Here is a 12368-nt window from a genome sequence, read left to right on the forward strand (position 1 = left end):
ACCAGTATAACCCAGTATAGGCCAGTATAACCCAGTATAACCCAGTATAGCCCAGTATAACCCAGTATAACCCAGTATAGCCCAGTATAGCCCAGTATAACCCAGTATAGCCCAGTATAGCCCAGTATAGCCCAGTATAACCCAGTATAGCCCAGTATAGCCCAGTATAAACCAGTATAACCCAGTATAGCCCAGTATAGCCCAGTATAACCCAGTATAGCCCAGTATAGCCCAGTATAACCCAGTATAACCCAGTATAAACCAGTATAACCCAGTATAGCCCAGTACAGCCCAGTATAACCCAGTATAACCCAGTATAGCCCAGTATAGCCCAGTATAACCCAGTATAGCCCAGTATAGCCCAGTATAACCCCGTATAACCCAGTATAAACCAGTATAACCCAGTATAGCCCAGTATAGCCCAGTACAGCCCAGTATAGCCCAGTATAAACCAGTATAACCCAGTATAAACCAGTATAGCCCAGTATAACCCAGTATAGCCCAGTATAACCCAGTATAGCCCAGTATAACCCAGTACAATCAATCCCAATGCATTCCCAGTACAAACCAGTATATCCCAGTATAAACCAGTACAGTTTAACCCTTACATGCTTGGCCTGCTCTGCAATCTCTGCCAGGCTCCTCTCCCACAGCCAGGGGGGCTCCAGTATAGCCCAGTATAGCCCAGTATAGCCCAGTATAGCCCAGTATAGCCCAGTATAACCATTCCCAATGCATTCCCAGTATATCCCAGTGTATCCCAATGCATCCCCAGTCCATCCCAGTACAAACCAGTATAAACCAGTACAGTTTAACCCTTACATGTTTTGCCTGCTCCGCAATCTCTGCCGGGCTCCTCTCCCACAGCCAGGGGGGCTCCAGTATAGCCCAGTATAGCCCAGTATAGCCCAGTATAGCCCAGTATAACCCAGTATAGCCCAGTATAGCCCAGTATAGCCCAGTACAGCCCAGTACAATCAATCCCAATGCATTCCCAGTCCATCCCAGTATATCCCAGTACAAACCAGTATCACTCACGTGCTTTGCTTGCTCTGCAATCTCTGCCGGGCTCCTCTCCCACAGCCAGGGGGGCTCCAGTATAGCCCAGTATAGCCCAGTATAGCCCAGTATAACCCAGTATAACCATTCCCAATGCATTCCCAGTGTATCTCAGTGTGTCCCCAGTATATCCCAGTATATCCCAGTACAAACCAGTATCACTCACATGTTTTGCCTGCTCTGCAATCTCGGCCGGGCTCCTCTCCCACAGCCAGGGGGGCTCCAGTATAGCCCAGTATAGCCCAGTATAGCCCAGTATAGCCCAGTTTAACCATTCCCAATGCATTCCCAGTGTATCCCAGTGTGTCCCCAGTCCATCCCAGTACAAACCAGTACAAACCAGTACAATTTAACCCTTACATGCTTTGCCTGCTCTGCGATCTCAGCCGGGCTCCTCTCCCACAGCCAGGGGGGCTCCAGTATAGCCCAGTATAGCCCAGTATAGCCCAGTACAATCAATCCCAATGCATTCCCAGTGTATCCCAGTGTGTCCCAGTCCATCCCAGTATATCCCAGTATATCCCAGTACAATTTAACCCTTACATGCTTGGCCTGCTCTGCAATCTCGGCCGGGCTCCTCTCCCACAGCCAGGGGGGCTCCAGTATAGCCCAGTATAGCCCAGTATAGCCCAGTATAACCCAGTACAATCAATCCCAATGCATTCCCAGTACAAACCAGTATAAACCAGTATAAACCAGTACAATTTAACCCTTACATGTTTTGCTTGCTCTGCAATCTCGGCCGGGCTCCTCTCCCACAGCCAGGGGGGCTCCAGTATAGCCCAGTATAGCCCAGTATAGCCCAGTATAACCATTCCCAGTACATTTCCCCTATATCCCAGTATATCCCAATGCATTCCCAGTACAAACCAGTACAAACCAGTTTAATTTAACCCTTACATGCTTGGCTTGCTCTGCAATCTCGGCCGGGCTCCTCTCCCACAGCCAGGGGGGCTCGGGGGGGCCGGGGGGGCCCTCGGGGGGGCCCTCGGGGGGGGGAGGGGCGGGGCCTCGGGGGGGGCCCCGGGGGGGGGGAGGGGCTGCCGGGGGAACCCCCCGAGGATGAGGAGGGAGAGACGGGGCTGGAGCCGGTCATCCTTCCTGAGGGCACCTAAAAAAGGGAAAAAAGGGGGGATTTGGGGTGAATTCTGGGGGTTTTGGGAAAATTGGACAAAATCTGACATTTTTAGGAAAAAAATTTGGGGTTTTTAGGAAAAAATTTGGGGTTTTTAGGGGAAAATTTGGGGTTTTTAGGGGGTTTTTGGGGAGTTCGAAGGGGGGAGTTTGGGAATTTAGAGGGGAAATTTGGGAATTTTGGGGAGAAAATTGGGGGTTTTGGGAAAATTGGACAAAAATTCACAGTTTGGGGGAAAAAATTTGGAGTTTTTAGGAAAAAATTTGGGGTTTTTAGGGGAAAATTTGGGGTTTTTAGGGGGTTTTTAGGGGGAGTTTTGCGGGGATTTCGGGGGGGGAGTTTGGGATTTTAGAGGTGAAACTTGGGGATTTTGGGGAAATTGGGAAATTTGAAGGAATTTTGGGGAAAAAAATTGGGGTTTTTAGGGAAAAATTTGGGATTTTTAGGGGTTTTTTTAGGGGGTTTTGGGATGATTTTGAAGAGGGGAGTTTGGGATCTTAGGGGGGAGTGGAAAGAGAAATTTGGGAATTTTGAGGGGAAATTTGGGGATTTTGGGGAGAAATTTGGGGATATTGGGAAAATTGGGACATTTGAGAGGATTTTGGGGGAAAAAATTGGGGTTTTTAGGGGAAAATTTGGGGTTTTAGGGGAAAATTTGGGGTTTTTAGGGGTTTTTTAGGGGTTTGGGGAGCCCAGGGAGAGACGGGGCTGGAGCCGCTCATCCTGCCCGAGGGCACCTGGAAATACAGAAATAGGGGGGGTTTGGGGTGAAATTTGGGGGTTTTGGGAAAATTGGACAAAAATTCACAGTTTGGGGAAAAAATTTGGGGTTTTTAGGAAAAAAATTGGGGTTTTTGGGAAAAAATTTGGGGCTTTTAGGGGAAAATTTGGGGATTTTAGGGGGTTTTGGGGGGAGTTCGAAGGGGGGAGTTTGGGAATTTGGAGGAGAAATTTGGGAATTTTGGGGAGAAATTTGGGGAGAAATTTGGGGATTTTGGGAAAATTGGGGAATTTAAAGGGGATTTTGGGGAAAAAATTTGGGGTTTTTGGGGAAAAAATTTGGGGTTTTTAGGAAAAAATTTGGGGTTTTTTGGGGAGAAATTTGGGGTTTTTAGGGGGTTTTTAGGGGCTTTTGGAGGGGTTTCAGAGGGGAGTTGAAAGAGAAATTCGGGGATTTTGGGGAAAAATTTGAGAATTTTGATGAAAAATTTGGGGATTTTGGTAAAATTGGGAATTCTGAAGGGATTTTGAGGGAAAAAATTGGGATTTTGGGGAAAAAATTTAGGGTTTTTAGGGAGTTTTTTAAGGGGTTTGGGGAGCCCAGGGAGAGACAGGGCTGGAGCCGCTCATCCTGCCCGAGGGCACCTGGAAATACAGAAATAGGGGGGATTTTGGGGTGAATTCAGGGGGTTTTGGGAAAATTGGACAAAATTTGACATTTTTAGGAAAAAAATTTGGAGTTTTTAGGAAAAAATTTGGGGTTTTTAGGGGAAAATTTGGGGTTTTTAGGGGAAAATTTGGGGTTTTTAGGGGGTTTTGGGGGGAGTTCAAAGGGGGGAGTTTGGGTTTTTAGAGGGGAAATTTGGGAATTTTGGGGAGAAATTTGGGGATTTTGGAAAAATTGGGAAATTTGAGAGGATTTTGGGGAAAAAAATTGGGGTTTTTGGGAAAAAATTTGGGGTTTTTAGGGATTTTTTAGGGGGTTTTGGGGGGATTTCAATGGGGGAAGTTTGGGTTTTAGGGGGGAGTTGGAAGAGAAATTTGGGAATTTTGGGGTGAAAATTGGGAATTTTGGGAAAATTGGGGAATTTAAAGGGGATTTTGGGGAATTTTTGGGAAAAAATTGGGGTTTTTAGGGAAAAAATTTGGGGTTTTTAGGGGAAAAATTGGGGTTTTTAGGGTTTTTTTACGGGTTTTGGGCAGATTTCAGGGGGGGAAATTTGGGATTTTAGGGAGGAGTTGGAAGAGAAATTTGGGGATTTTTGAGGTGAAATTTGGGGATTTTAGTAAAATTGGGACATTTAAGGGGATTTTGGGGAATTTTGGGAAAATTTTGGGGGTTTGGGAAAAATTTGGAGTTTTTAGGGGAAAAGTTGGGATTTTTAGGGAAAATTTTGGGGTTTTTAGGAGGTTTTGGGGGGATTTTTGGGGAGAATTTTGGGGATTTTGGGGAGAATTTTGGGTGGATTTTTGGGGGGAATTTTGAAGGCATTTTTAGGGCATTTTGGGGCCCTTTTTTCAGAATTTTGGGGATTTTTGGGGCCATTTTTTGGGGCATTTTGGTGCCGTTTTTGCGAGGATTTTGGAGCTGTTTTTTGGGGATTTTTGAGGATTTTGAGGCCATTTTTCAGCGGATTTTGGAACCATTTTTTGTGGATTTTGGAGCCGTTTTTTGGGGCTATTTTGGGTCATTTTTGGAGGGTTTTGAGGCCATTTTTTGGAGGATTTTGGGACCATTTTGTGAGGATTTTTGAGGATTTTAGGGCAATTTTTTGGGGCATTTTGGAGCCGCTTTTTGGGGCTATTTTGGAGGGTTTTGAGGCCATTTTTGGGGGGATTTTGGTGCCGTTTTTGGGGGAATTTTGGAGCTGCTTTTAGGAGATTTTTGAGGACTTTAGGGCCATTTTTTGGGGCATTTTGGTGCCGTTTTTGGGGCTATTTTGGGGCTATTTTGGAGGAGTTTGAGGCCATTTTTTGGGGGATTTTGGGGCCATATTTTGGGGCTATTTAGGCTGTTTTGGGGGGGTTTTGAGATCATTTTTGGGGCATTTTGGTGCCGTTTTTGGGGGGATTTTGGAGCCGTTTCTTGGGGCTATTTTGGGGCTATTTTGGGGGGTTTTGAGGCCATTTTTTGGGGCATTTTGGTGCCATTTTTGGGAGAATTTTGGGGCCATTTTGGGGGGATTTTTGAGGATTTTAGGGCCATTTTTTTGGGGCATTTTGGTGCCGTTTTTGGGGCCGTTTTTGCGGGAATTTTGAAGCTGTTTTTAGGGGATTTTTGAGGATTTTAGGGCCATTTTTGGGTGGATTTTAGTGCCATTTTTGGGGCGATTTTCGGGCCATTTTTGCAGGGATTTTGGAGCTGTTTTTAGGGGATTTTTGAGGATTTTAGGGCCATTTTTTGGGGCATTTTGGTGCCGTTTTTTGGGATTTTGGAGCCATTTTTGGGGGGAATTTTTGGGGGCGTTTTGGGGCCATTTTTGGGGATTTTTGAGGATTTTAGGGCCATTTTTTGGGGCATTTTGGTGCCATTTTTGGGTGGATTTTGGAGCCGTTTTTTGGGGCATTTTGGTGCCATTTTTTGGTATTTTGGAGCCACTTTTGGGGGGAATTTTGGGGGGGTTTTGGGGCCATTTTTTGGGGGATTTTTGAGGATTTTAGGCCCATTTTTGGGGCATTTTGATGCCGTTTTTTTTAGGGGTGGGGAGGGAATTTTTGGATCATTCCCGGAATCTCCCCCTCCCTCCCCTCCCCCCCCCCTCCCCTCCCCCACTCACCTGGGGGTGCAGAGGAGGGTGGGGGTGGGGCGGGGGGGCCCCGGGGCCGCCCCCCCCCCCCGGCCGCAGGGGCTGCTGGGTAGGGGGCGCCTCATGCTGGGGGGGGGGCGCCCGGGCGGCCCAGCCTCACCTGAGCCGCGGCACCTGCGGGGGAAACAGAGCTGAGATACCATGGGATACATCTGGGACACATCTGGGATACACCTGGATACACCTGAGATACCATGGGATAGCCTGGGATACACCTGGGACAGGTGAGACCCCATCCCAACCCTCCCAGCCTCACCTGAGCCGCGGCACCTGCGGGGGAAACACACCTGGGATAGCATGGGACACATCTGGGACACATCTGGGACACAGCTGGGACACAGCTGGGATACACCTGGGATACACCTGAGATACACCTGAGATAGCCTGGGACAGGTGAGACCCCATCCCAACCCTCCCAGCCTCACCTGAGCCGCGGCACCTGTGGGGGAAAACACACCTGGATAGCATGGAACACATCTGGGACACATCTGGGATACACCTGGGATAGCCTGGGATACACCTGAGATACACCTGGGATACACCTGAGATACACCTGGGATACACCTGAGATACCCTGAGATACCATGGGACACACCTGGGACAGGTGAGACCCCATCCCAACCCCCCTGAGCTCACCTGAGCCACGGCACCTGTGGGGGAAACAGAGCTGAGATACACCTGGGATACACCTGAGATACACCTGAGATACACCTGGGATAGCCTGGGATACACCTGGGATACACCTGGACACACCTGGATACACCTGAGATACACCTGAGATACCATGGGACACAGCTGGGATACACCTGGGATACACCTGAGATACACCTGGGATACACCTGGACACACCTGCGTACACCTGGGATACACCTGGGATACACCTGAGATACACCTGGGGTACACCTGGGATACACCTGGGATACACCTGAGATACCCTGGGACACAGCTGGGACACAGCTGGGACAGGTGAGACCCCATCCCAACCCCCCCAGCCTCACCTGAGCCCCTCCCATTCACCTGGCCCCACTTTGTCCCACCTGTCCCTCACCTGTCCCTGTCCCTCACCTGTCCCTGTGTCCCACCTGTGTGTCCCTCACCTGTCCCTGTGTCCCACCTGTGTGTCCCTCACCTGTCCCTGTGTCCCACCTGTGTGTCCCTCACCTGTGTGTCCCTCACCTGTCCCTGTCCCTCACCTGTGCATGCAGGACCCTCACCTGTGTCCCACCTGTCCATCACCTGTCCCTGACCCTCACCTGTCCCCTGTGTCCCACCTGTCCCTCACCTGTCCCTGTGTCCCACCTGTGTGTCCCTCACCTGTGTGTCCCTCACCTGTCTCTCACCTGTCCCTGTGTCTCACCTGTGTGTCCCTCACCTGTCCCTGTCCCTCACCTGTGTGTGCAGGACCCTCACCTGTGTCCCACCTGTCCCTCACCTGTCCCTGTCCCTCACCTGTGTGCACAGGACCCTCCTCCTCCTCACAGTGTCTCACCTGTCTCGTGTCTCACCTGTGTGTGCACAGGGCCCCCACCTGTCCCACCTGTGTCCCTCACCTGTCCCCTGTCCCTCACCTGTGTGTCCCTCACCTGTCCCCTCACCTGTCCTCTGTGTCTCACCTGTGTGTGAAGAACCCTCCTCCTCCTCCTCCTCACCTGTGTCCCTTACCTGGCCCTGTCCCTCACCTGTGTGCACAGAACCCTCCTCCTCCTCACCGTGTCTCACCTGTCCCTGTGTCTCACCTGTGTGTCCCTCACCTGTCCCTCACCTGTCCTTGTGTCTCACCTGTGTGTCCCTCACCTGTCCCCTCACCTGTCCCCTGTGTCTCACCTGTGTGTCCCTCACCTGTCCCCTCACCTGTCCCCTGTGTCTCACCTGTGTGTCCCTCACCTGTCCCTCACCTGTCCCTGTGTATCACCTGTGTGTCCCTCACCTGTCCCCTCACCTGTCCTTGTGTCTCACCTGTGTGTCCCTCACCTGTCCCTGTCCCCTCACCTGTCCCCTATCCCTCACCTGTCCCCTGTGTCTCACCTGTGTGTCCCTCACCTGTCCCTGTCCCCTCACCTGTCCCCTGTCCCCTCACCTGTCCCTGTGTCTCACCTGTGTGTCCCTCACCTGTCCCTCACCTGTCCCCCGTGTCTCACCTGTCCCTGTCCCTCACCTGTCCCTGTGTCTCACCTGTGTGTCCCTCACCTGTCCCCTCACCTGTCCCCTGTGTCTCACCTGTGTGTCCCTCACCTGTCCCTGTCCCCTCACCTGTCCCTCACCTGTGTGTCCCTCACCTGTCCCTGTGTCTCACCTGTGTGTCCCTCACCTGTCCCTGTCCCTCACCTATCCCTGTCCCTCACCTGTCCCCTGTGTCCCACCTGTCCCTGTCCCTCACCTGTCCCTTGTCCCTCACCTGTGTGCCCCTCACCTGTCCCTGTCCCTCACCTGTCCCCTGTGTCTCACCTGTCCCGTGTCTCACCTGTCCCCTCACCTGTCTCTGTCCCTCACCTGTCCCTGTCCCTCACCTGTCCCTGACCCTCACCTGTCCCTGTGTCTCACCTGTCCCTCACCTGTCCCTGTCTCTCACCTGTCCCCTGTCCCTCACCTGTCCCCTGTGTCCTCACCTGTCCCTGTCCCTCACCTGTCCCTGTCCCTCACCTGTCCCTGTGTCCCACCTGTCCCCTGTCCCTCACCTGTGTCTCTCACCTGTCCCCCTCACCTGTCCCCTCAGTGTCCTCCCAGTCCCTCAGCTGTCCCCTGTCCCTCACTGTGACCAATTCAGTGAATTTTGGGGTAAAATCTTCAGAATTTTGGGGATTTTTTTAGGATTTTTGGGGGATTTTTGCTGTCCCTCGCTGTGAAGAATTCAGGGAATTTTTAACTGAATTTCGCTGATTTTTGGGGTAAAATCTTCACAATTTTAGGATTTTTTGGGGTTTTTGGTGTCCCTCACCTGTCCCTCACTGGGATCAATTCAGTGAATTCTAGGGTAAAATCTTTGGGATTTTGGGGATTTTTTTAGGATTTTTTGGGGGGTTTTTGTTGTCCCTCACTGTGACCAATTCAGTGAATTTTGGGGTAAAATCTTTGGAATTTTGGGGTAAAATCTTCACAATTTTGAGGATTTTTTTAGGATTTTTTAGGGGTTTTTGCTGTCCCTCGCTGTGAAGAATTCAGGGAATTTTTAACTGAATTTCGCTGATTTTTGGGGTAAAATCTTCACAATTTTAGGATTTTTGGGGGATTTTTTTGGGGGTTTGTGGTGTCCCTCACCTGTCCCTCACTGGGACCAATTCAGTGAATTTTGGGGTAAAATCTTTAGAATTTTGGGGATTTTTTGAGGATTTTTTTGGAGGTTTTTGGTGTCCCTCACTGGGATCAATGCAGGGAATTTTGGGGCAAAATCTTTGGGATTTTGGGGATTTTTTGAGGATTTTTTTGGGGATTTTTTGGGGGTTTTTGGTGTCCCTCACCTGTTCCTCACTGGGACCAATTCAGTAAATTTTGGGGCAAAATCTTCAGAATTTTGGGGATTTTTTTAGGATTTTTGGGGGTTTTTGGTGTCTCTCACTGGGATCAATTCAGTGAATTTTGGGGTAAAAGCTTCAGAATTTTGAGAATTTTCTGGGGGATTTCTTAGGGTTTTTGGTGTCCCTCACCTGTCCCTCAATGTGACCATTTCAGTGAATTTTTAAGTGAATTTTGCTGATTTTTTTGGGGTCGATTCAGTGAATTTTGGGTGTAAAATCTTTGGAATTTTGGGGATTTTTTTAGGATTTTTTTGGGGATTTTTTGGGGGTTTTTGGTGTCCCCTCCCCTGTCCCTCACTGGGACCAATTCAGTGAATTTTTAACTGAATTTCGCTGACTTTTGAGGTAAAATCTTCACAATTTCAGGGGTTTTTGGGGATTTTTTAGGGGTTTTTGGTGTCCCTCACCTGTCCGTCACTGGGACCAATTCAGTGAATTTTGGGGCAAAATCTTTGGAATTTTGGGGTAAAATCTTCACAATTTTGGGGATTTTTTGGGGGATTTTTTGGAGGTTTTTGGTGTCCCTCACTGGGATCAATGCAGGGAATTTTGGGGCAAAATCTTTGGGATTTTGGGGATTTTTTTGAGGATTTTTTTGGGGATTTTTTGGGGGTTTTTGGTGTCCTTCACCTGTCCCTCACTGGGATCCATTCCGTGAATTTTGGGGTAAAATCTTTGGAATTTTGGGGTAAAATCTTCACAATTTTGAGGATTTTTTTAGGATTTTTTGGGGATTTTTGCTGTCCCTCGCTGTGAAGAATTCAGTGAATTTTTAACTGAATTTCGCTGATTTTTGGGGTAAAATCTTCACAATTTCAGGGGTTTTTAGGGATTTTTTGGGGGTTTTTGGTGTCCCTCACCTGTCCCTCATTGTGACCAATTCAGTGAATTTTGGGGTAAAATCTTCAGAATTTTGGGGATTTTTTTTAGGATTTTTTAGGGGTTTTTGGTGTCCCTCACTGTGACCAATTCAGTGAATTTTGGGGTAAAATCTTTGGAATTTTGGGGTAAAATCTTTTAGAATTTTGGGGATTTTTTGGGATTTTTTGGGGGTTTTTGGTGTTTCTCACTGGGATCAATCAGTGAATTTGGGGGTAAAATCTTCAGAATTTTGGGGATTTTTTTAGGATTTTTGGGGGGTTTTTGGTGTCTCTCACTGTGACCAATTCAGTGAATTTTGGGGTAAATCTTCAGAATTTTGAGAATTTTTTTGAGGATTTTTTAAGGGTTTTTGGTGTCCCTCACCTGTCCCTCACTGTGACCATTTCAGTGAAAATTTAAGTGAATTTTGCTGATTTTTTTGGGGTCGATTCAATGAATTTTGGGCGTAAAATCTTTGGAATTTTGGGGATTTTTTTTAGGATTTTTTGGGGGTTTTGGTGTCCCTCACCTGTCCCTCACTGGGACCAATTCAGTGAATTTTGGGGCAAATTCTTTGGGATTTTGGGGATTTTTTAGGATTTTTTAGGGGTTTTTGGTGTCCCTCCCTCACTGTGACCAATTCACTGAATTTTGGGGCAAAATCTTTGGGATTTTGGGGATTTTTTTGAGGATTTTTTTTGGGATTTTTTTGGGGTTTTTGGTGTCCCTCACCTGTTCCTCACTGGGACCAATTCAGTAAATTTTGGGGCAAAATCTTCAGAATTTTGGGGATTTTTTTAGGATTTTTGGGGGGTTTTTGGTGTCTCTCACTGGGATCAATTCAGTGAATTTTGGGGTAAAAGCTTCAGAATTTTGAGAATTTTCTGGGGGATTTCTTAGGGTTTTTGGTGTCCCTCACCTGTCCCTCAATGTGACCATTTCAGTGAATTTTTAAGTGAATTTTGCTGATTTTTTTGGGGTCGATTCAGTGAATTTTGGGTGTAAAATCTTTGGAATTTTGGGGATTTTTTTAGGATTTTTGGGGGGTTTTTGGTGTCTCTCACTGGGATCAATTCAGTGAATTTTGGGGTAAAATCTTCAGAATTTTGAGAATTTTTTTGAGGATTTTTTTAAGGGTTTTTGGTGTCCCTCACCTGTCCCTCACTGGGACCAATTCAGTGAAAATTTAAGTGAATTTTGCTGATTTTTTTGGGGTCGATTCAGTGAATTTTGGGTGTAAAATCTTTGGAATTTTGGGATTTTTTTAGGATTTTTTGGGGGTTTTGGTGTCCTTCACCTGTCCCTCACTGGGACCAATTCAGTGAATTTTGGGGTAAAATCTTCAGAATTTTGGGGATTTTTTTAGGATTTTTTGGGGGTTTTTGGTGCCCCTCACTGGGATCAATGCAGGGAATTTTGGGGCAAAATCTTTGGGATTTTGGGGATTTTTTTGAGGATTTTTTTTGGGATTTTTTGGGGGTTTTTGGTGTCCCTCACCTGTCCCTCACTGGGACCAATTCAGTGAATTTTGGGGTAAAATCTTTGGAATTTTGGGGTAAAATCTTCACAATTTTGAGGGTTTTTTTAGGATTTTTTGGGGATTTTTGCTGTCCCTCGCTCTGACCAATTCAGTGAATTTTTAACTGAATTTCGCTGATTTTTGGGGTAAAATCTTCACAATTTTAGGAGGTTTTTTGGGATTTTTTGGGTTTTTGGTGTCCCTCACCTGTCCCTCACTGGGACCAATTCAGTGAATTTTGGGGTAAAATCTTCACAATTTTGAGGATTTTTTAGGATTTTTTGGGGATTTTTGCTGTCCCTCACTGTGACCAATTCAGTGAATTTTTAACTGAATTTCGCTGATTTTTGGGGTAAAATCTTCACAATTTTAGGATTTTTTGGGGATTTTTTGGGGTTTGTGGTGTCCCTCACCTGTCCCTCACTGGGATCAATACAGTGAATTTTGGGGTAAAATCTTTGGAATTTTGGGGTAAAATCTTCAGAATTTTGAGGATTTTTTTAGGATTTTTTGGGGGTTTTTGGTGTCCCTCACTGGGATCAACTCATTGAATTTTGGGGTAAAACCTTCAGAATTTTGGGGTAAAATCTTCAGAATTTGGGGATTTTTTTAGGATTTTTTGGGGGTTTTGGTGTCCCTCACTGGGATCAATTCACTGAATTTTGGGGCAAAATCTTTGGAATTTTAGGGATTTTTAAGTATTTTTTTGGGGGGGGTTTTGGTGTCCCTCACTGGGATCAATTCAGTGAATTTTG

At 47.2% G+C, this 12368-nt stretch overlaps 1 protein-coding gene across 1 annotated transcript in view; it reads right to left on the minus strand.

Annotated features, from left to right (window-relative positions):
- The window catches only part of LOC129134508 (helicase SRCAP-like), a gene marked incomplete at its 3' end in the record, with an annotated part of 74260 nt that extends 72386 nt beyond the window's left edge, over positions 1–1874 (minus strand). The window contains 1 exon segment of the mRNA XM_077173181.1: positions 1776–1874. Within this exon segment, the coding sequence (XP_077029296.1) occupies positions 1776–1874 (99 nt within the window).
- Between the last annotated feature and the right edge of the window lie 10494 nt (positions 1875–12368).

Source organism: Agelaius phoeniceus, unplaced genomic scaffold, assembly GCF_051311805.1.
Source record: "Agelaius phoeniceus isolate bAgePho1 unplaced genomic scaffold, bAgePho1.hap1 Scaffold_346, whole genome shotgun sequence".
Classification (NCBI taxonomy): Eukaryota; Metazoa; Chordata; class Aves; order Passeriformes; family Icteridae; genus Agelaius; species Agelaius phoeniceus.